The sequence below is a fragment of the Pterocles gutturalis genome, unplaced genomic scaffold, assembly GCF_000699245.1.
Source record: "Pterocles gutturalis isolate BGI_N339 unplaced genomic scaffold, ASM69924v1 scaffold8818, whole genome shotgun sequence".
Lineage (NCBI taxonomy): Eukaryota > Metazoa > Chordata > Aves > Pterocliformes > Pteroclidae > Pterocles > Pterocles gutturalis.
Window position 1 is genome coordinate 24,685 of NW_010123018.1, and position 23,689 is coordinate 48,373.

General features: G+C 43.0%; 1 protein-coding gene across 1 annotated transcript in view; it reads right to left on the minus strand.

The window, feature by feature from the left end:
• Positions 1 to 2,292: 2,292 nt before the first annotated feature.
• Positions 2,293 to 23,689, minus strand: part of EGFR (epidermal growth factor receptor) — a 42,094-nt gene continuing 20,697 nt past the window's right edge. Inside the window, exons 15-27 of the mRNA XM_010077738.1 lie at positions 22,815 to 22,850; positions 21,365 to 21,506; positions 19,548 to 19,670; positions 18,201 to 18,299; positions 14,601 to 14,786; positions 11,068 to 11,223; positions 10,112 to 10,187; positions 8,807 to 8,953; positions 6,361 to 6,458; positions 5,757 to 5,924; positions 5,616 to 5,663; positions 5,410 to 5,515; positions 2,293 to 4,269 (exon numbers count right to left, since the gene is read on the minus strand). Of these exons, the coding sequence (XP_010076040.1) occupies positions 3,893 to 4,269; positions 5,410 to 5,515; positions 5,616 to 5,663; positions 5,757 to 5,924; positions 6,361 to 6,458; positions 8,807 to 8,953; positions 10,112 to 10,187; positions 11,068 to 11,223; positions 14,601 to 14,786; positions 18,201 to 18,299; positions 19,548 to 19,670; positions 21,365 to 21,506; positions 22,815 to 22,850 (1,762 nt within the window). The 3' untranslated portion in view covers positions 2,293 to 3,892. The remainder of the gene's footprint in view (positions 4,270 to 5,409; positions 5,516 to 5,615; positions 5,664 to 5,756; positions 5,925 to 6,360; positions 6,459 to 8,806; positions 8,954 to 10,111; positions 10,188 to 11,067; positions 11,224 to 14,600; positions 14,787 to 18,200; positions 18,300 to 19,547; positions 19,671 to 21,364; positions 21,507 to 22,814; positions 22,851 to 23,689) is intronic.

Sequence of the window (23,689 nt, forward strand, 5' to 3'; positions counted from 1 at the left end):
GAGGAGCCACATGCCTATTCCCACCCATACCTGCAGGAACAGTCAATGGCCTCAGTGATGTCCCTGGGCAAATTCAGCAGCTGTCTCAGGTATGGATTGGCCAGCTGTGCCCCTTCCCTGGCACTACTCTCCCTCCTTTTCAATAAACCACAGGACTGTATTTTCTAATGCCAGAGCTTCGTGTGGCCATCTGACAGTGATGCTGGTGGGACAGGGCATCGCCCTGAGGCATTCCAGACATCACCATCTATTTCCAACCACTCTCTCTAGAAAACTCACTGCATTGTTGCCTGCCAGCTGGAAAAAAAAAAAAAAAAACAACAAGCCCCTGGCCTCTTGGATTAATTTACCCAACAAGACCAATTGCAACATGAAGGAAATTTCCCAAGCCAACTCCCTTTGCAGCAGCAGAAGACAACCCAAGGCCCAAATAAAGTCAAGTGCACTGAGACTCTACACCGATCACTGGAAAACATCAAAGTAGGATGAATACTCAACTTAACTTATATTTTCATATACTTAGCAGTAGTTAAAAGTCTTATTCTTGCAAAAGCAGTTCCATATTAATTGCTGCTTTATGATCAAGAGATGCTAAGCACTAACTTGTGAGTAGTTTTATTTTATCTTCTGTGAAAAATACAGTAAAAAGGAAATTTTTTTTTCCTCAGTTGGTAAGACTCCATTAGCTTTCAAAAGTGGCGGTGGCCTGCTATATTTCCCTATTCAGTTGCGTTTTTAGAATCAGCATTTTCTACCCACACGTCCTGAGAGACAACGGCAGAACATTCAAGTTATTTTTGGATGCTGATTTATGTCAGCTCTCAAGATGCAGTGTATATATTTTTTTCCTAATATTTGTAAAAACACAACTTTTATGTCCCATTCAGTAGCCTGAATTCCATGAAATGCTGCATCAGCAAGGTCCCTTGAAATGCTGCTGAACTGTGTTCACTTTTATGAGCAACTGTGATCTTCAGGGGGGGGTCACTGCTGTTATATGGTCAGTGGGCTGCAGTGGGAAAACCAGTCCATTTCAGCAGGTTAATGATCATGGTTTTTTAATGTATCTTCCCCTGCAGGCACTGCCCACAGACTACAGCATGCTGCTCCATTTTTATTTTTTTGCTGGCTTTTGAATCGTTACTGAGCTCCTGATTTATAAATGATGGCTTACGGGGTGCCTGTTTACCAGAACTACTCTACTATATAGCTGATCCCACCGATCTGCAATCTGTACATTTGGAACAAGAATTTGTGGTCCTACATCCTCTTTCCTACTTTTCTCATCAAAAACAATACATTGAAAAAAGGATGCTCTTTCAAACTTACATTGCTTAATTTTTAGATGAATCTCCCTGTTTCTAGCAATGAGTTACTACTGAATCCTTCCTAAATTGTTATGGGCAAGCATATTTTCCTCAATTAAATAATTTTCATGCTACATAAAGCTGGTGATACATATTGCTACTACCTAGTGGATTGTTTCAGCTAACATTAACACAAAACATCAATAAATTATTTTGTGCAATAGTGTAGGAAAGATTCTGCAAGAGAACGTGCACTCTGTGACTTTGTCGTGTTCTGCTTGGAAACGTAATAGATTTAGCAAATTGAAAATCATCTGTGATTTCTGTTAAGATCTTTTTTTTTCTTTTTTTTTTTTTGGTTTTGTGTACATTCTTCCCAGGGTGGTGGGTGGAGAAAAGCAGTGCTGCCCATGCATGCATGTTGCACCCTTGTGAGAGCAACACAACAAATTGGCTCTCAGGAATGCAAGGAGAAATCTGCCACTAATTGGACGTGGGAACTGACTTTTGGTTAGCGTTTTAAATACAACCCAAGTCAAACATTGCATCCTCCATACCGCTGTGCCTGGGACACTTGGTCACAGTGAAACAAATGTTCCAAACAGGACAATCTTTGGATTTTGACCAAATATCCTGCTCTATTGTAGACTGCAGTGTGGCTGATGAACTACTGCGCACACACAAGCTGCCAACGCATTTTACACCATGGTATTGGTAAAAGGGGTCATTTCACATGATCGTTCTTCTCCTTTTTTTCCTCCATAAATCTGTAAAAACAATGTTCTGAGGGCTTGCTGCTTAATCTGGACTCCAGATGCAATACTCAAACTGACACACATGCTGGTATATTGAAAACACAGTGGTGGCATAAATTTGACAGTTTCTTGCTACTTAATATAGACTGCATTTCCTCTGCAACTCAGCTGCTTGTGCTACCTCCGGCAAGTTCCCAACATTGAACTAGTTAAGGACCTTTGTACCAAAATCACCAAAAGTGCTTTTGATTTCTCATCTAGTGGTTTGATTAAAATAGCACTGCGAAGCTGCTGGTGGGATGCTTCTAAATTACTGACTAAATTCACACTTCAGGCATTTTACTCCTCCTAAATCCTTAAGAAATGTTAATGATTGAAGAATGTGAAGTTCTGTATCACAGGCCCCTAGAAAGAATATCTGCTTTTGCTGCTGTGGTTGATTTATACTATCAAGCTAAAATCTTAGCCTTGCCTTGTCTGCCTGTTCCATACTGGTAACAGAAAGCAGTAGGCAGCCCTGTGTTTCAGAAGAGGGAGAGAATATTTTCCATCACTCTAGATCATTCTTCCTTTCCTTAATTCACTCTCACTGCCCCTCCTGCATTGCCAGGATCTGTAACCCCCAAAGGGACAGGCAACCAGCCCCAGCGTGGTACAGCAACTGGCAATATTCTGCCTTGAAGGGAGTAAAGCATAACACTGATCTATCCCTTTTCTTTGCCAAATGTATAAGGGAAAATGATTTCTGCTATGAGCCCCTTTAAGAAGGGAAATAAAACTGCTTGGCTAGAGCTACCTGTGTTTCCTGCCCTGGTCAAGTTTAATTTAGGATAGCTCTTCCAGTCTGTCTCGTGAATGCTCCAATTTGCCACCATTTGCATTTCCTTGACATTTAATTAGAGTCTGTTAAACATTATTTGACACTTCATTTTTCAGTTATGGCAACATCTTTAACAGTTTTGTTGAAGAAGAAAGACATTTTGACAACTCGACAGCTGCATAAGGGATCGGAAAGAAAATGTCTTGTGTTTGACCATCAGCAAACAGACTAGCGAGCACTTTATAACCATGTACAGGTGACTTAGAGGTGAGTCCATCCCATCAGTTTTTAGCAGTAGTGGTCAGTAGGTGATGTGTCCTGCCATTTTGCTCCTTGTGCTAGCTTTCCCCAGAGTGATCTACTCCATACTGCTCTGGGCAGAATCTTCCATACATCCCTCAGATGCACTTCTCCTGTTCATGCCAAGAAGCAGTATATGGAGCCAATTTGTAAAAATTCGGTGGTTTGGAATAACTGTCTCTGTTCCACGAGTTTTGGAACAGTATTTAGTAACTTTTTTTTTTTCTTCTTCTTGCTGGTGATCTGAGCACCACATAACAGACCAGCAGTACAAGCCTCTGATCTTATAAAAGGTCCAAAAAATTCTTTTAGAAACATTTATAAAAATACAGGCTGTAGAAACGAATTGGACTGTACAATGTGTACAGCTCTCAAGTTCATCCCAGAGTGGCTTCTTACCATGCTACCATTTGAAAATGAAAGGAATGCATCCATATTTCTTCTGTCCAGGAAGCTCCCGCTTCATGCATGCTCCAACATGCATCCAAGTGCAGGCTATGGGCTTCAGTTATTACATAGGAATGGGCAAGAAAAGACCCAAACTACCATCGGATAGGCTTCGCAGTTTCAGCCCCTGTGCTGAAAAGGAAAGGTGTGCTCATTGATGCATTGTGGTCGCCATTTGCTCCGAGCAAGAGTCCGTTCTTGCAGCAGCCAGGTGGGTCACTGAGAGCCTGGCTTGCCACGCTGCAAGAAGAAATTCTCTATGGTCATGCCGAGGCTTCAATGTATTCACTTTTTGGTGCTGCTACCCTCAAGTACTCTGGGTTCTCGGCCGCGGGAACTTTCAAGAGACCGTTAGGTTTGGTTTCCTTCGGTAAGAAGTCCTGCTGGTAGTCAGGATTGTCCAGATTTATTTGGTGGTTGCCCGCCTGGATCCAGTATGGAGAGCTCTCAAAGACCGTCTTGGCCAGCGGAGACTGGTTGGTGTTGAGATACTCAGGGTTGTCCACAGCTGTGCTGTGTGAATTCTGGTAGCTGGAGTCTGTGGGGACCTTTGAGTTTGCCGTGAGAGAGAAGTTGTTGTAGATTGGATTCTGGACTGCTGAGCCAGATGCTTTCTTGGGCACCAACTGGTTTACATACTCTGGAATAGAAAATAAATAAATAAATATGAGAAAGAATGAAAACAAGGACATGTAACTAATGCAGGTATTTGCATCACCCGATGTGCAGTTTCAACCCAGTTGCCACTTGCTCTTCACACACAGCATCTCATAGAATCACAGAATCATTAAGGTTGGAAAAGACCTCAAGGATCATCAAGTCCAACCATCAACCCAACACCACCTAACCCACTAACCCATGTCCCTAAGCACTCACTGAACTTCCCCAAGCAGAAGAGAGCCAAAGGCAGGGACTGCCTTGCCCTGGCACTAAATGTGCTGCCCTGAAGTTCACCTTCAGGAATTCAGTCTGCAAAAGAGCAGAAAGATGTCTTGGACCATGAGAGAGTGAGATAGCTGCTGCTGATTTTAGTGACATGTGGGTGGCTATGTCCCAGATACAGTTCTGAGATAGCAGTCAGGGAGCTTTGCTGCCAGAAGCTGTTTCCCCAGAAAAAAATTGTTTAGACACGAGGAAAATGCCTAGAAAATATAGGACTGGCAGCAACAGACTCCACGTTTCATTTAAATGCCATCCCTTACAGGGTCTTTCACCCTTTTTAGCTTTGGTGTATTCTTGGAAGGGTTGGTGGGGATTTTTTAAGGGCACAAAGCGTCGTGACTACATAACCCAGCACCAGCTCCCTTGGGGCTGGCTGGCTCGCTCTCTGACCGCCTACACTGTAAGTCCATCTGCAATTGTGAGCTGCCTTCTATGCATCAACATCTGAAAGCAGTGAGACTGCCAGAAAGCTGTGTGTATTGCTGAAATCGTTTAAGCAGCGAAACATGGTTTTTAGAGGATATTTTCCCAAGTAGAAAGCTTTAAACATATCACCACACACGCAAACTCCCCAGCCAGATGGCACACATGGCAAACATGAGGAACCTGGCTGGTGAAGGAACTGAAATGAGAAACAGCCAGAAGCAGCCAGATAAAGTGTAGGAAAAGGATACGTGCTCATGTTTCCACTCCCATTTACCGAGCAAAAAAAAAAAAAAAGGTAGGAAGCATTTGGATTGCTTCCTTTCTACAGAAAAGGAAGGACAACAATTATATTCCCACCCAAATGGCTTGTGAATGGCTGGCTGTGGGATGGAGATGTGGGAGAAGTATTCACCTGGGGCTGGCAGGAAGCTGTCATCTATGCTGTCCTCCAAGAAAGCGCCCGTTGGGTCTGAGCTGTATCTCTGAACAAAGCTGTCTTCCCTCACAGGGTGCCCCTGCTAGGTTTGAAGTAGAGAAAATCAATATTAAAGGGACTGTTTTGTAGAAGTTGATCCACATAGGAGAGGTTGCTCCTTTTTTAAAGGTCATCCCACTTACCCCGTTTCTGTCAATGCAGGTTGTAGCAGAATTGTTGCTAGTAGCACTCTTTAAAAAGAGAGAGGGAGAAAACACAGACATTATGAGAAGCAGTTCACTCAAACTTGCTTGTCCTGTTTCTACAGGGGAAAAGTTTCATACCAATGAGCTCAGGAGAGGAGTGCGGGATGTTGAGGGGCTGTTGAAGAAGCCCTGGTGTGGCACAAGATACTCATCTGCGTCCACTATATCTTCCATGTCCTCCTCTTCCATCAGGGTGCGGTAAAACTTGGAGTCTGTAGGGCTTGGCAGGTGCATCCTATCGTCTCCCTGTACGACAAGTCAGTGTGAGAGAGGATTCACAGACCCCCCTTCAAGCCCTCGTTATCCCCACCCCTGACAAACTAATTTAGCAAGAGGTCCAAGATGTTTAGCCAAATTTACCTAGAGTTTAGGGGAATTTGGACCTGCAATCTCTGTCTATGCTGCTGCAAAATATCTGCATTTTGAAGAGGATCAAACTCTGTTTTCCTCTCAGGAGTGCAGTATGGACTGTTACTGGTCTGAAACTGGGACCAGTACTAAGGAAATAGTGACTGGTCTTGAAATTCTGTTTGTGGTTCTAGATGAATGTGTTAAGACCTGGAAAGCAACAGTAAATCTGGCCTTAAATTATCCATATCCTATGTTTTCATATGCATTACCAATCATTTTGCACCCCGTATGAAATGCCCATCAGACATCTTCCTGCCATTGGGTTTAGTACCTGTATGACGAGATAGCGTGGGGGGTCACGGGCCATCTTAGAGAACTCCGCTATCAGTTCACGAAATTTGGGACGGCTGTCTGCATCGATCATCCAGCCTGAAGGGGTGACAGGGAAAGCAACGCACAAATCAAGTTGTTTTGGAGATCAAACACAGAGCTTAAAATAAAACGTAACAGTGAAAAGAACATCACCATTGTGCTGTTAAGGATTTACCCCTAAGGGACCACAACAAAAAGTTCATTCACCAGGTACTGCTGTGAATTTCAGCATTTAAAATGCACCTCTTGGCAGTTTGGGGAAGAATGAAGGAGGTAGTAAAAGCCTGCAGATGTGCAGTGATCTGACCATCCAGTCCCCCCTGCACTGCTTTGTGAAAGCCTGGGAAGCCTACAGCAGAGGCTACCCTCTGTACCAGATGTCTTCTAAAATTCAAAACATCCTCGCTGGGGATGTATTGAATTAGTAAATGGACTTTAACAAAGGCCAGTCCTACAGCTTAGTGTGGATCAACGCTAAAAGAGATTTTGAATATAGATACTGGTGGTTTAACGTGAGATTACTTAGGAAACCCACACTTTCTGTTATCAACTAACAGATGAGCTGATGGAGAGACTCTTGTGTTCAAAATTAAAAATAATAAAGGTCAAGCTTGGTGTATCTGGAGGAACTCATAAGAAACAGCTTATCTATAGTAATGGAGAAATGAAGTAATATGACATCAGAAATATCCATTAGACAAAATCTCATCATTGCCAGTGATCTTTTACCACGCTAGAAGTAAGAACCCATGCTAATCCAAACAGAAATCTTTTTTGCTTTCAGACAGAGTGGAGCATCTGGGAGTTTGCTGCTGTTGCAGAAGTAGCATCTACTATTTCTGAACTGACCTCTGAGTTGCACATGTTTAAATACTGCTTCTTAAATTAAAAAAAAAAAACCTAAAAACTGTTGTGCAATAACTTTGAACATTTCAGTCGATACTCTATGCTTATAAAAGAGATGACTGGAAATCCTGAATTTCGTTAGACAAAATGGCATGGCTTCGACAGGGTCTATGCTGTAGCCTGCAAACACGGGATGATCAGAGCAGTGATAAATGTGCAACTGAGTCTTGTGGCAGAAGGAAGGCTCAAAGCCCAGATCCTCATAGTCTTAAATTCAGCATAACGGTATGAAAAGGGATGGGGATGCTCCACTGATGGTGGTGTTTTAAAAAGCAACAGGTACCTGATTAGGTGCCTGGAAAAACGCCTACTTTCTAAAGGAAGGCAAACGGATGGAGCTGCTGAGCGCTGCAATGGCTCAGCCCCTAAGGACATGCTCTGGTGCAGAGCTTTCAAAGCCCTGGGACATGACTGCTGCACGCGGAGATGGTGACAGGGCTGAGGTGTCGGCAGGGTTCAGCATCACCGACGAGAAGTTTCCAGGACACTGCGTTTGGGTCTGGGCACCTCCCAGGCTAAGTGCACGCAGCTGGATCCCGTTCCAGCTCGCTCTGGTGAGAACAGGATCGGGCTCTCCCTGGGCAGTGCCTTGTCCTGACAAAACAATGCTGGGGCACTCCAGGACTCCCCAAAAGTGCTGCACTACAGGGTGTTCGCGGCAGCGTGGCTCCTGTTTCAGGAACAGCTCCATTTTGCACCAGTGAGAAGGTCTTAAATGCCACCTAGTGGGCTTCTCATCAGCATCCTCACAGATGCTACTGGCAGCAAGCAGGGATGTGGCACTCATGATCTAGACATGCACGGGAAGCAAGGCAATAATCAGACATTTTAGCAGCTGATATAGATGGCAAAGGGCTCTGGGGTTCATTTAGCCCTAACAATGACCAAAAAAGTGCTTCAGAGCCCCCCCAGCTCCTGTGCTACTTTACAGCAACAGCTGTATGCCAGAAAGGAGCCACCCAAAACAAAAATTAGGAGGAAATCGGATGAGCAACTCTGGATGCTCACGTGCATCTGCCATTATGGTGGTGCCTGTGCTCCCAGCGCTCCTTTAGTAAAAGGAGGACATAACCCATGTGCACGACTGTGGGGGGAGGCATATTACTGAACTAAGGGGGAGCCTGAGGGAGAAGGCAGTGTTAATTTTATTTTCTAGACATATAAAACTAGAATATCAAGTAAAGTGACTGGTGTTATGCTCGTTTATACTGCCTGACAATATCACTTTAAAATAATTGACAATATCAGCCGGTAGTGTGAAGGGTGAAAAAAATATTAGTTGACTAATTAGTGACTAATGAATTAGTGACTAATGAAACCATACCCCATGCTCCTAGCTACAGCTCAGGGTGCAGGAACACACGCTGGTGTCACCACTCTTTTCACATAACCCTATTTCTGTGCAATCGCCAAGAACACAGCAGATACAAATGCGACATAACGAAGGCAATTGTGCTACTTATTCAACTTGGGTGAGCACCCAACAAATGTGAACTCACATTTGACCATGATCATGTACACATCGATGGTACAGATGGGGGGCTGGGGCAAACGCTCGCCCTTCTCCAAGACAGAGGAAATTTCACTGGCGGGGATCCCATCATACGGCTTGGACCCAAATGTCATTAGCTCCCAAACTGTCACACCTGCAGGGTGGGAAGAAAAGACCATGAGAGAAGCTTTACTGGGGGCCCAGGCGCTTGCCCTGGGCACAGAGAAGCGATGAGCAGAGAGGGCTTTCCTGGAGGTACTGCGTTGCCACAGCCCCACCCAGGAAAAACATTTTCTGCCATGATTTTAAAGAGAGACAAATTAATAAAACAGGTTGAAATCATCCGGCTTTCCTTCAGCTAGTATCTCAGTGTCGAACATCCCACAAACTTCCCAGCCCCAGAGAAAGGAGATGCAGGTCACTGCCTCCTGACTCCAACTCAGCAAGTGGTTTTAAAAATTGAAGTTGTAATTTGTTTGAAAACAATCTCTCTGGAGACAAGCAAGAGCAGTTTTTGAAATATGTGTAAACCAGTTGCCTCAGTGCCGGTTGCTGACGTACCACATACTCTTGTGATGTAGCTGTTGTGATTGTCTGGTAGCTTAGGATACAAAACAAGATTTTGGATGCCAAGATACATAAATGGATTAAGAGCACCAAAGGCTGTACTTTTTCGAAAAGGACACAGGATCTGACCATCTGCATTAAATATTTTCCAGGACTATAAGAGCCCATGGAGTGGAAATTGTGCAATAAGTTGCTTTGAAAAGTATCCTTTCTGCTCCTCTTTCTTTCAAGCTGGCTTATGAACTGTGCCAAATAGAAAACGAATTCTCTAAGGATGTTATCACTTTGCTTTCCCTTTAGTGTTGTCCTCTCAACACCAGGACAGCACAAACATTTTAGGCCACAGCAGTTACACTGATTGACACTAACTGCCAGCGTGCCCAAAGGTTTTAAGTCCTCCCTCTGTGTTACATGGAATTATTGTCAGCCCAGTTGTATTTCATGTGAAGTTGCTGAAAAAAAGCATCAGCAGAACTTCAGCAAATGGAGCAGAACCTACCTGCACACCCCCTGTCAGGGGAGGGCTCATCATCTGAAAGCATATTCTGCAAAAACTTCTTACCCCTCACTAGCATGCGATTTCATGGGAATTTTACTTTATTGAATAGGTGATTTGGGCCCATTGTTGATGTTTAATCTCTTAATGTTCTCATAACAGGAACCAAAAAGCTTTGTGTAGAGCCACTAGCCCATCCTGCAACTTTCCAACCCATTTGCAATAACTATAACTGGGGTTTAGACTCACCGTAACTCCAGACATCACTTTGATGAGTGTAAATACGATGTAAAATTGACTCCAAGGCCATCCATTTAATAGGAACCTAGGAAAATTCACAAAGAAGCCTTAAGAGGCTGACTCAAAATTTATCAGCAATATTTACCACCAGGTGGTGTTTTTAAACCAATAGTTTGGTTGCAGAAGGGAAAAAACCCCAACCAGCAAACACCACAACCATCTGAGTGGTAAAGCAGGCAACTTTAAAGTCCCTTATTATTATTTTCATTTATTATGTTGAACCTGGGAACTCATGAAATATTAGGCATATTAGAAATACCTCTTACAAATTAATTTTACAATATTTTTAACTGTCAAATTACTATCTTTTTTTGAACCTTCTCCTATCATCACAGGCCACAAATCCAATCTCAGGCTGTATGACAAAGACTGATCTGCGCTCATATGGTTTCTGTTTATGGTCTCCACAAGATTTGCAAGCAGCTTCTCTTTAATTTCTCAGCAGGACACATTCCCTCCATCAGCACGTAGTACAACGCGAAGGCGTGTTGAACCAAGTCTGACAGGTCTTTCTTCTGCTATAAATACACAGCATTCCCTTTCTCTTCATAAACTGCGCAGTGTTATTGGTGTTGGCTACACTGATTAATTCAGCCGTGATTTTTTTTTTTAATGTTTTTTTAATAATCTTTTAATGCTTTTTCCCAGACATTCTGGGTGGGAATTTCAAAAGCATTCATCGCTCTGCTACCTCCGCTCCCACTGCAGTCCCACTGGCCTGACGCTGCTTCGGCTGATTTCAGAGGACTCCCACAGGCTTCAAAGGCAGCACACTGAGACGGCAGCTGAGCGCTTTGAAAAACCCATTCTCTCTTTTTTTTTTTTTTTTTCCCCCTGTGTTAAGGTTCGTGCGCACGCACAAACATCGACGAATGCGCAGCGGTTCATTCTGCAATGCACTTTACCTTGCCGCCCTCGGCGTGATACTCCTTCTCGTCGGCTCCCAGCAGCTTTGCCAGCCCAAAGTCCGTGATTTTCACGTGTTGAGGAGTCTTAACAAGGACGTTCCTGGCAGCAAGGTCACGGTGCACCAGGCGACGCTCCTCCAAATAGTTCATTCCCTGCAATATGACAGACCATGGGTAGGCATCACGCTCTTTGGGCTTGGACGCGCTAACGGGTTACCAAACGTCAGCTGCACATGGTAACCTATCTCCCCTTCAGACGAAGGTTGTCTGTTTCGATTTATGTGATGCTTATTGCGAGGTGAGGATGTGCGCTTGCACAGTAACAAGGAGACGTAACCATTAACCTCCAGGAGCCTTTTGGTGGGTCCATGTGCCAGGGGAGTCATGGAGAAAAAAGGGACAGTAGTAGGTATAGTAAGGGATGCGAGTCCTTTGGGATCTATTTCAAGAAATATAAAAGTGGGACAGGACTTACAAGTAAGGGGGGGGCAAACCCTTCTTTCAGCCACATTTGTGCAACCCCAGTGACCTCAGGAGAGCATAGTGCAGAATTTAATAATCACCTTCCACACACGCACAGGCCAACCTTACAGAGAGTAGGTAGACAGTAATGCCCTGGGAGAAGAATCCAAGCAAAAATAAATGAATTGTTCAAAGTTGCTGACTCTGCGTCTCATTACAGAGTACTCTGCCTTCTCCCTGATAACAATGAGGCATTCCACCACAAGGGTGAGAAAACGAAATAAAAATTTAAAAAATCATTTTATGGCTAAGCTCAATTCCTCTTTGAAAAGGCAAGTTCTTCCAGTTTCTCTGTCTCCCATGATTAGACTGGATTCGCCATAGCTTACGTGCTTTTTTGGTACAACTGCCTCTCTAGGAAGAATATGACTGATTGTGCCAGTTTGACTTTTAAGGTATGAACCTAACAGCTGCATTTCTGACCACAGAGATTATTCCCCTTTCCCTCAATTCCAATCGCTTGGTGTATGGAATCAAAAAGTTCACATTTTCCAAGTTTCCTGCAAGATCCTTTCTAAAAACCACAATTACTCCCAGTCGATAGGTTTCTGCTGGCAGCAGCTTACGTGCTTGTATTTTTATGAAGAGAGAATTAACAAAAAAAGTACTTCTACAAAGCTAACACCCAAATGATCATATTGATGTGATGACTGCGCACTGGAGGGAATAATCCCCCTCCAGCCTCCACCCCCTTCCTAAACCCACGGCTAATCTGGACCACCAGTGACTCCTCCAGACAAGTCCCCCAGCAGAACTTCACCCATGCACTGCTGATGCTGCCAAAACAAACCACCCAAACAAACTGGCGCAATGCCACCGCAAGCGTGCATTTAATTACGCAAATCTCTGGCGAGCAGAGCTCTTGAAACAAAAAAAAATCTTGAGCTTCTGACAGAAAACAGAGTACCTTAAAAAAAAAAAAATAATCCCATAATCTAGCTCCAGTAGGAGAAAAAATTTCCTGCTCAACATGTCTTGCTGCAGAGGCTTATTAAGACGCAAAGCTGCTGAAAGGCAGAATATCCGTTTCACACTCAGCTGTTGAAGACGCTGATGGCTAAAAAGACTTGTGCATGTGCATAACCGTACACCAAAGATGTTGAACTGCTCATCTAGAGAGTTCAGCAGATCTTTAATTGTATGCAGGCCTGAGGTTTAAGCCATTTTTCATCATTAAATGTGAGACCAGTATGTTCAAAGAGTTACTTCACAGTCTTTCTGCACATGGAGTGTCTATGCTTTGTCCTAACATCTTGTCGGAAAGACGGGACTCAGTATCTCAGTGAAAGAGAATGTTTGTAAAAGATGCAAAGAAAACTTATTTCAAAGCTGTGAAAACAGAAACAAAAAGAAGCTTCCCAGGGAACTTGCCTCCTGCTGGTTAGTTACCAGGCACAAATGTATTTGTTTCAATTTTTGTCCTCCTCTAAAAGTACATTTTTAGAGAGTCCGAGAATGTCCAAAAATCTGGCACGACTTTATGATAGAGTAGTAACACCAGACACATTGGTGGGAAAAAGCCGTGTGCGTGATTTACGAGCCCTTTGAGAAGAACTTCAGTGCAGAGAAGCACAAAGGAGTATGGTGAAGGTCAGGCATCACTGGAGAGGGTAGAGGTTGCTATGGGCGAGTGTTGAACCGACACGAAAAAAAAAATCAAACAGAAGCTAACAATTGTGAATGGCAAGCTTTCGGGCAAGCAATGCCCCCAGGATCAATTTGGGGACACATTTTGCCACCTTAAAAATTAACAAGGAGGAGAAGGAGGAAGAAAATGTGGTCTCCAGCTCATCGTCCAAAGGGACTGAAACCAGAACAGAGTGGTAATTGATTTTACACAGGAGAGCAAAAGAGTCAGAAAAAAGGCAGTTCACACCCCAGGTGGGTGCATAAATTAAAATTCACTTGCTGTGGAGCGCGCTGTAAAAAAGCACACACACAGAGATGAAAAATGTGCTCTGTATACTTTTGGCAGATACATTCCTGAGGTCCTCAGCATGTTTCCTGAAAGCAAACCACGGCTGGGTGAGCCTGGGATGTACCCAAGGTCTTGAGGGACCGATAAGGCTGTAAGTGTGCGGTTAGGTTGCAGACCAGCATTCCCGAAATAAGCAGCGTTAAAGCAGCTGGACTTTGCGGATCCTGCCATCTCGTATGACAAATCTCCAACAAACTGCAGCTATTTTTTTTTTTGCTAGGTTTGCTCCATTGCCTCCATGCTTGCAAATGGCTAACCACCTTCCAAACACAGCATATGGCTGTGAAGGGCTAGGAGGCTCTACTTCAGTTTCCATTGCTGCTCTTCTCTTTGGCATACAGTGCCAGGGGTGACAATGAGTCTGCTATTTGATGCTACGGTGATTGCCATCAGGTTACAAACACCGATTGAGTGCATATAAATTACAGAACAGCCTTGGGTGCCTGAATGTCTTTTGGTCACAGCCAGCCTGTGCTAGAACATTATTTACTACTCTGCAGTTTAGATCACCAGTCCTCAGAGATTTCAGCCTGAAAAATCGGCGTCGTTCCCCACACAAGGACAACACCACTGTTTGCCCCCAAAGAAATCCACTGACGGAAGCTGCACTTTAGTATGGGAATTGCCAAATTCTGCTCCCTTGCCTGCCACAGCTTCATTGTGTCACGTCAATGTTTCATTGCAGGGTGTTTGGTTTGGACAGAAATGCCTTGGTGACAACATCACATGGTCTAGGAGCATTTTGAAGAGTAGTGAAGGTTTGCACACCAGCTTGAAAATGGTATATTCCCTAAGATGAAGTAACCACTCACTGTCACCTCTAAGGTATCTAGAAACCATGTGGTGAAATATAAAGACTTATAGAGACAAGTAAGTAAATAAATTAATTGTAGTACTTATATAAATATAAAAGAATTATATAAATAAAAAGACCTATAGAGACAAGTAAGTAAATAAATACATTATGCACTGTCAGATCTCCACGTTACAGTCTGTTTTAGCTGATCTGGAGGTGTGCCGGTCCACTTACCTTTGCGATCTGCACACACCAGTTGAGAAGGTACTGGGAGCCGATGTTGTCCTTGTGCTCTCGGATGTAATCGAGGAGGCAGCCATAAGGCATCAGTTGTGTGATGAGCTGAACAGTAGAAGTGAGGCAGATTCCCAACAAGCGGCACACATGAGGATTGTCAACACTAGCCATCACGTAAGCTTCCTGAGAAGAAAGGGGGAAAAAAGCAACTTGAAACACTTGGCATGACAGAAATGTTTGGAGGCAGTTTAAAATGTCTGTCATTCAAGAGGTTGCTAAAATACTATATGCAAACTCTGTGCCTCATATCACATACAAAATACTCATATTTCCCACTCTATGGACCAGTTTTTTTCCACTCAGTGGAAGGTCCAGATTCTGAACACTGAAGCATCACTGAGATTCCACAGAAGAGCCAGTCTCCCACTGCTGGTACACCAAGCAAACACTGGATATAAAACCCTAGGGAAAAAACTTATGGACCTAGGAGGAATTAATAAATTGAACATCAGCTGGAAGCTGATGGGATTTCATAATTTTGAACACCTAATTGCAAGGACAACACATCTTGTGAACTTCTGTCATATGGCTTTTTTCCTTCACAAAGCTTTTCACAAAACTAACTGGAAATCAGTATTTTTGAGACTTCTGCCCCTGTGTCAAAGTTAATACTAACCAGAAAGTCAAAAGTTGGGATCTAAGATGGGACTGACAATTTGACTTTTTTTAAGAGACAAGGCTTCTTTCGTTATATCATTCTTCAGTCCATGTCAAAACAAACAGGTTAACAGATAGCCTCTTCAGAAGCCTGAATACATCTTACTTTAAGCAACACTGGTAAAAATATTGTCCCCAGTTGGAAAAGCTCTTTTAGACCCATATAGCAATATAAATGATACCAGGAAGGTACTTACAATGTGCAACCCCAAGCATAACAAACCCTTTGATCAACTGGAATTTTGTGTTTGAGTTTCATAAATATGTGAAAAACTCTTCAAGCCTGGCTTCACCCTATGTAGTTTTAGGTACCTACCCAAGGTACCCAAGATACCTCCTCTTCCTTTACTCCTTCTGCAAGAGAAGAGAGGCCCCTTCAGGGGCTGCTGCAGTATGCTACAGACACAGCTCCAAACCCCCCAACTTCATGGTTTTCGCATGCAAAAAACAACTTACAGATTTAAATTTGAGATCTGTATTTATACTGACATTCACTGTCAAGTGCCAGCTCAAGTAATGGATTCCAATTGGGGAAAAAAATTAGAGGTGAAGTTAATTGGGTTTTTTTTAGCTAACTTTGTGTCTGATGTACAATATGTCACTTTTAGACATTTTTAAAGACATTTTTTGAAAACCAACACAATGGGAAATAAATGGGAACTTTTCCACGCAGTGAGCTTTTAGGTCAGCATCTTAACTCAGCGTGTAGAGTGACACCAACTAATCATCCCCTGGCAATTCAGCATTAGGCTAGCAGCCCTCCAAATGCTAAAATCATAGTCAAGACACTATTGTGGCAGGGAAAAGAGCAAATCTGCAATTTCTAAGAGCTTAAGAAAAGAAATACCATAGCGATTCACTCATCATCTAACAAGCTTTCCACAGATGTCACATAGCTGTGTAGCTGGTAAGAACTATTATTAAACAAAGTTATTAGAGCGATGACGTTCAAGAAATAAGCAACCCCAATTCTTAAGCAATACTTTCTGGCCTCGGTAATGCTGTTTGACGTGCCAGCCTAAGCAAAACCTGATGGAATGCTGCTTCTTCTGAGGTGCTAATTCTGCATTTGGTATCCTTGTTTTGGAGCCCCCGGGATGCAAGTGGCCCCCAGGCAGCCAGGTTGGAGAAGATCTCTGGCAGAACTGGATACGTGCTCAGCCTACTGCAAGATGTGAGCAGGACTTTGAAAAAGAGCCCTCTGTCAGGGCTAGCACTGATGCTGTGGGCTAGCCTTGGAAAGATAAAGCAAGAATACAATGTGCTATTTGATTACATGGACGTTTGTGGCAGTGTTTTTTAGAGAACCTTGTGAATCCACTATACGATGCTCAGATGTAGCAGGGACTGAAACACGCTCGTCTCCTTAGGCTCCCAAAACTGAGCCATCATACCAATGAAGGGCATCTGCTCCTTGCCTTGCTTCCAGGGGATTCCGGTCCATGCTGTATTCACTTCAGCGGGCAGAGGCGAAGCTGCAGAGTTGGAGCTGTTCTCACTGCCCATCTGCCGTGCAGCCCCCGCAGGGCTGACCTGGGGGCCCGAGAACTGGGATGTTGAAAGAGCAGGGTGGGCGTACAGGCCACACAGCTTTCAGAGAGCATCCAAGCTTTGACACAGCCTATTACATTTGATACAGCGAAGTCAGAGAGGCCACCACCTCCTCGCAAAGAGCAGAAGGGAGCTATTGTGCGGTTGTGGGTCCCTCTAAGTAGCCCAGGACATTAAAGTGGGCCTTTGTTTCAACTGTTTATCTTGGAAATCTCTGCGGTACTCTCTGACCTGCTCCAAGTATGCGTGGTATTCAACAACAATCTTCTGAATTAGCCCTGCCCTAATAAAGGCAGAGAGAGCTCGCCTGGATTACACAAGCTAAAGCTGCTGCGCTCGTTCTATACCTAGCATGTTTCTGTAAGACAAATCACCTTTAATTGGACATTGAGACCTCTGATGTTTCAGTGACCTTGAAAAGTTGGTTGTGCAGCAAAAATCTGTTTGGAGAGGAGCTTTTGGAGTCATCCCTCTGACTTCTTTCACTGGTTTTGTTTTTTTTTAAAATTTTATTCTGAAACATAGAATGAATTCCACCAACCGAATAATCTAAAAATGTAACAGAACTGAAAAAAGGAAGAGCTTTTTGTTAAGCATCCAAATTCAAAGGAAAAGAAAATATAATGTGGGGATATGCTACAGACACTTATTTGAAAAGAGAAAGTTACTTCGACATCACTGAAGAGCACACAGTGCCGGCATCTACTGCCCATTGTGTGACTGTGTTGTGGGGAGGGCAGGATGCAGCAGTGCAGGCTCATTCATTAACCCTTCCAGGAACTGAATGCACTTAAGTCCAAAGCATCCTTTGTGAAGACATCCCATGTCTCTTTTGGGAAGCAAGATAACTTCTTGCTGTTCATGACAGAGAAACAAGACAGCTGGGATGTTTTTTTCTTTTGGATTTATAGATAATTCAATCCTATGTAACCGAGCAACTAGCTTATGACAATCTGCAATGTCAGGATTCAAAAATCATTAGATACAATGTTATTGGTTTTAGTTCTACTGCCATAATGGCAATGAATGCCACAGTTTAAAGCCTGAAACATCAGAATAAAGAAAACAGAATTAGCTGTAAACGTATGGTCCTGACCTCTCCTTAGGTGCTACACTATAACATCAGTATTTGGACCGAGAGCAAAGGGTTCCCAAAAAGGCACAAAAGCACTTCACAGACAGGGCTGCAAAGCCCAGTACTTCGATATGGAGAATGTAGTTTGGGGTGCACAGTATTTTTCCCACTCAAAATCCTGAAATCCCTTTAGTTGTGCCAGAGGAAAATCCACAGACCACTGACAACTTGACAAAACAAACATGGAAACTTACATCAAGTATTTCCTTGTTGGCTTTTGGCGATGTAGCTTCTCTCAGTTCTTTAATAGCAACAGGAATTTTAACCTTCTCCCCTTCTGGGATCCAAAGTCCCTACCAAAAAGAAGTACAAAGAGTTACTCAGTCTCATATCTAACAGGTTAATTCTCGCAGTTATATATACGTCTTACATCTTCTGAGTAGACCTAAATATTCTGAGCAATGGGAAGCCATGGCAGACAACAAAAATATGCAAAAACTGTGTCTTGTGGGTGTTGACAAGATGCTGGTAATGCATGGAGTGGTACTTCTCTTTCAGTCCCCTCTACCACATTTTTTTGAAAAGACATGTTCATAACCGCTGCTGTATAAATAGCCCAAGAGACGCATAAAGAGCAGCTTATGTGGATGGAAATCTAATTAATTCGCTCATCACAGAACTGCATGTGCAAAACCTTGCCACTTCCAATTGATAAATCATGGGATGAAAAGAACTGGGATTTTCTCAACAAAGTGAGACGGCATCTATCCTCTAAAAGAATCCGATCCTAAATATATTCAGTGGCAGGTAGGTTTATGTCTGACTAGTTCAGTGCTCTACACGTATAGTGTCAGGAGGCCATGTAGGTGGCATGTGAACAGTATGGCACAACGAGGACACCCTGCTGAAGTACCCAGCAGTGTAGATGCACATTTTCAGAGGTCAATAGGATTTGTGGCTCTGATGATCCAAGCCGTAGCTGGAAGCCTGCTTCAGAATATAGAGCTTTATGGAGAGATATATGAATCTACAGTTTATATTTCAGTGTTACTGGCAAAGCCTGAAACACATATTCTGAATAAAAGGATGAGCACAGAAAGGTGGAACCTGGTGAAGAAGAAACAGAGGATAAACAAACACCAAGAGAAAAAAATACCCTGTGGTACCACAACTGAAGGTGTGTAGACACTTCCACAGATCTGAGTCACTTCTAATGATTGAAAAAGTGTGATTGACTGTAAAAAAAACAAACCAACCCAAACCCAGAGGACACTGAGCTGACCAAAATTGGATTTCTTTTTTTTCCTAATATTCACAACAGGGTCTATTTGGCTGCAGTAGTTTTTAAGTGGAGATCTTTGTCCCTCAGCTTCAGCAGTATGGCTTTGGCAACATCTTATGTAAAACTTCCCATGTTACCTGATTCATAAGTCAACTGATGATGATGGAGTCATCTCTCTACCATACAATATACACATTCTATAAAATCTAGTTTAAAAAAAAAGTAAAAATCCACACAATGATCGCAGTGCCCAGTTCTTGCTTTGGTTGTGTGGCTTCTGCACGAGAGACCAAGATGAAGAGAAACATGCTGATCTTACCTTATAAACAGTACCAAAAGCACCGGAGCCTAAAACTTTGACCTTTTTAAATTCTGTTTCCTTTAAAATTCTCAGATGAGCCTGGTTTGGTGCCTCCCCGCTGGGTGTCAGTGGTTCAACAAGCTGAAGCAGAAAGAAGAAGATGTTAGAAAGATATATAGTCTAGGAGGACAGCAAGCAGCACAGTTTGTGGAAACAAATAAATCCTTCCTTTAAAATAATGAACATTTTATTCCACATGGAGTTTACAGGAGGACAGGTCCACTCTGACTTACAGTAATAAATATCTAGAGTTGCTCCAAATTTCAGAGGTAAAATAAATCACAGAGTGGTGACCGCTGTTTTGAAGGAGAACGAAGAAATAGTACTGTTCAAATGAAGGCTTTGCTTCAAAGCCTTAAAACACACGGCACGAAGAACAATGTAATTACTACAGATCTTAAAGAAGATTTTTTTTTTTTGAACTTGCAAATAAATTATAAAAATATTTTAAATAATGGCCAAGAATCATCTGCAACCTTTCAGGTCTGTTCTTGTTTTACTGGATGAAATTCCCATGGTACCATGTAAACCGCAGAGTTTACAAGCAGCAATTGAAACTCTGAGAGTGATTCTTTTCTCAATAAAAAGGGCGATGTTGAATTGACTACTGATGTTTTCAAAATTTGATCTAAGCCTTATTGAAAACAGCACTAATGCCCTCCAAACAGAGAAATGGAACACTTTTTTGATGCGTAAGTCAGCTTTTTTGCTTAGTGATTTTTCTTTTTCCTTTCCTTTGAATAAAACCGTATTTAGTTAGATACAATCTGATTTTAGTGAGCCCACAACCTTTCTGTTGTGATGAAATATCCTCGCTTTGAGGAGTCCAGAGGGTACAATATGAGCTGAGCACAAACTGAACTCTACTATCACAACTGTAGAGTATGTAAAATATTGTTAGGTAGTGCATTAAAAAGCAGGACAGCTTTTTTTTTTTTAGGGATTTTAGCAGCTCACTCTGCAATGCCAGCAAGCACAGAAAGAAGCTGCAACTGGGCTTTTAGCAGAATACTAAACACAATTAGCTAATTATTTACTAGGATTGGACTAGAAAGAGAAGGGAGCTCATCATAAAAGAGTGGCTTCAATTCAGGATAAAGAATTTTTTTTATTTTATATGTGAGGAACCCAGAGGGTGATGCTTAGCGCACACAAAACTATGGAGAAAACAAAAAGCAGCGTAGAAACCTTGTTCATGGCCTAACAGGGTGAACCATTCACTTTGATGGCTTAGTGGACTTTTTGTGCTAAAAACAAACCAAAGACAAGGCACAAACACTTCCTCAATTCATTCCCTCCCCTCTTTTCATTTTTTTTTTCCCCTCAGGATCTGGCATATGCCTGATCAAGGAGGTCAAAATTTCCAAAGTGCCCCCCAGTTGCCACAGCAGCCTCAAGGCTTGTCCGGAGGGAGAAATGGTTTGAGGCTGTGGGTCTACGTGGCAAAGTGGTATGGATCAGCAAACACATGGCACCTCACCCTGAAAGCATATTTTTTTTCCTGAGTAGACAATCTCAATGATTTTCACTGGGATTTAGACATCTAAATCCCCTAAAGCTTTTGAAAATTATATCCAGAGGGATCAGACTTAAGATTAAGCAAGAAGGTGTTAGGTGCCCGCCGCCTCTTTTCCAACTAGAGCAACAGACACTGCAACAGCCAACCCAAGGGCTCGTTAAGTTACAAAACACGGTGCTTTAATTCTCTGTTAGGAGGAGGCTGGCACACGTTGCCCCCATAAAAGCAGCATTGCAGCTGTGCCGGCAGCGCTCACCTCCCTCTCCTGCAGCAGCCGGCGCAGGGTCCGCTTCCTGACGATGTGGCGTCTCCGCAGGTAAAGGCCGATGCCCAAGCCCACCACCACCAGGCACAGGAGACCTCCGACGACGCCAGCTGCGATAGATGGGATTTTGGAGCTGCAAGACAGGAGATAATGTAGAAAGAGAAAAAAATGCTTAAGTGTAAGACTGAAAAAAACCAACCCTAAACCCTACAGGCATTGCATGAAGCTGTAGGTTTTGATCAAACACATGCTCTGGACATCCACTTACGCCTATTTGACATTTCAGGTATCTTGGGCATCTGTATTTTTAAGTTCCTCGTCCAGTGGTTGTATTTATTGGTTTAATTGTTTAAGAAAAAGTGAAGGATCAAAAGAACTGAGCTGATATGAGACCACTCTGACTTTTACTATGCTTGGAAGTCAGCGTTTCTGCTCCACTGTTGGCCATCTCCTCCCATGGAGCACATCAGCATCAAATCTGTGATGCCTCTGTATGCCACCCACAGGCAGCATGAATCAGCTACACGAAGCACGTGGAGACGAGGTGATATCAAGAAAACATATGCAGTTGTGACAGCAACAATGAAGCTGACATCTCACCATTATGTGGGAGGGGGGGCATGCTATAAGGATCATGATGTACTTCAAATAATTAGCCCTATTTCCCAAGTACAAAATGTCTGAGGCCAGGTAACGTGTGAACCATCAACATTGCATGTACAGATTGCTGCCTGTTTATTAGAGCCTGGGTCATTTCAAATTGAAGTTGAAAAGAAAATACCATTTTCCAAGGTTGTTATCTGGTCTGTATTTACAGACCCATCATAGCTCTTTCTAAGTTGCCCCAGGGTTTACTATTAAATAGAACCCCTTTTAACAGTACTTCTAGGCTGCATTTGTCTTGCCATAGCATGACTTTGTGGCCAGAAACTAAATCCCTCTCCATCGGTCAGAGAAGCCTGTTCGCTTGTTGCATGACCTTGAGCAATGCAATGTAAGACCTAGTGTGAAGAATGAACATCCATCCGTGCACAGAGCAGTTGGAGATACACAGATCACAGGGCTGGAACTCCCTGTGTCTCTGAGATGAATCCCCAGCAATGCAGTTCAACCATATGAATCCTAAACATCTTTCTCTCTGCCACTAGCCCTCAGTCCTTCCTGTTTCCAGCTCCTCCTTTTGTTCTCCACTACCAGATCCCAGGCCTCACCTTGACAAATTAGCAAAGCAGAATGAGGTTCCTGAGTCTTGTGCCAGTAGGAATATTTCTCAGCTCTTTAAACCATTTTTATAGATCAGAGCCTGCTCTAATCTGTCACTTCCCTGTACAGAGCTGAAGACTTAACTTCAGTCCCAGCCTTGCAGTGTCCAGCATGGAAACGTAAACACGTATGCATGCTTTCCAGACCTGTCATTAATTGTAGCAGATGAAATACTCACCCGTTTGGACAGCCTTCAAGACCTGGCCCTTTGCACCTGTAAAAACAAATGAACATTACCAACATATTAGCTCTGGCATACATACTCCTATAATTCCAACTAAGAAGAGTGCTACTGATTGAAAAGCTTGTGTTCCAGAGCAGCCCAAGTATTAACCTAGGAATTTATAATAGTCATACACTCTACTAAATATCAGTCAACGGCCTTCCTCCAAAATATTTTATCTAGAGGCATAGTTATGCTGTATAAAGGCTATTTTCAGTCATACACTCTACTAAATATCAGTCAATGGCCTTCCTCCAAAATATTTTATCTAGCGGCATAGTTATGCTGTATAAAGGCTATTTTAAAAAAACTTTAATCATGTGGTAGAATGGGGGGGGAGGAGATAGGTACACAAAATTCAAATGGACCTGGGTTCCCTGGCTCTGCGTGGACAGCTGCGTTAGTGCAGAAGCTCAGGGCTGGCTGTGGAGGCCAGCAGCAGCCTTTCCCCTGCACAAGGGCAAAAAGCTGCATGGAAACGTGTCACTGCAGACCCTCCTGCATCATCCTTGTTTCCCGATAAGTAAAAGATTACAATTTCCAGACTTTCTATTGCAATGGAGAACTTGGGTAGCAGATACATGCTTCCATCAGAAAACAGGATTTGACCACAGTCCCTTTGGTTATGATCCATTGGTATGTGCCTGTGATATTTTTCTTTCAGAATCTAAGGTCTTATATTACTGGTAATGTAAACAGGTACAACAGTTACCTAGACAGCCAGAAACTCTCCAAGCAAGCCATTCACCCTCCATTTGAGTTTTAAATGCCTGAAATTCATTTTGGCAGCCCAATGCAAAAAACAACACTAATGAAAACACAGTGATTGC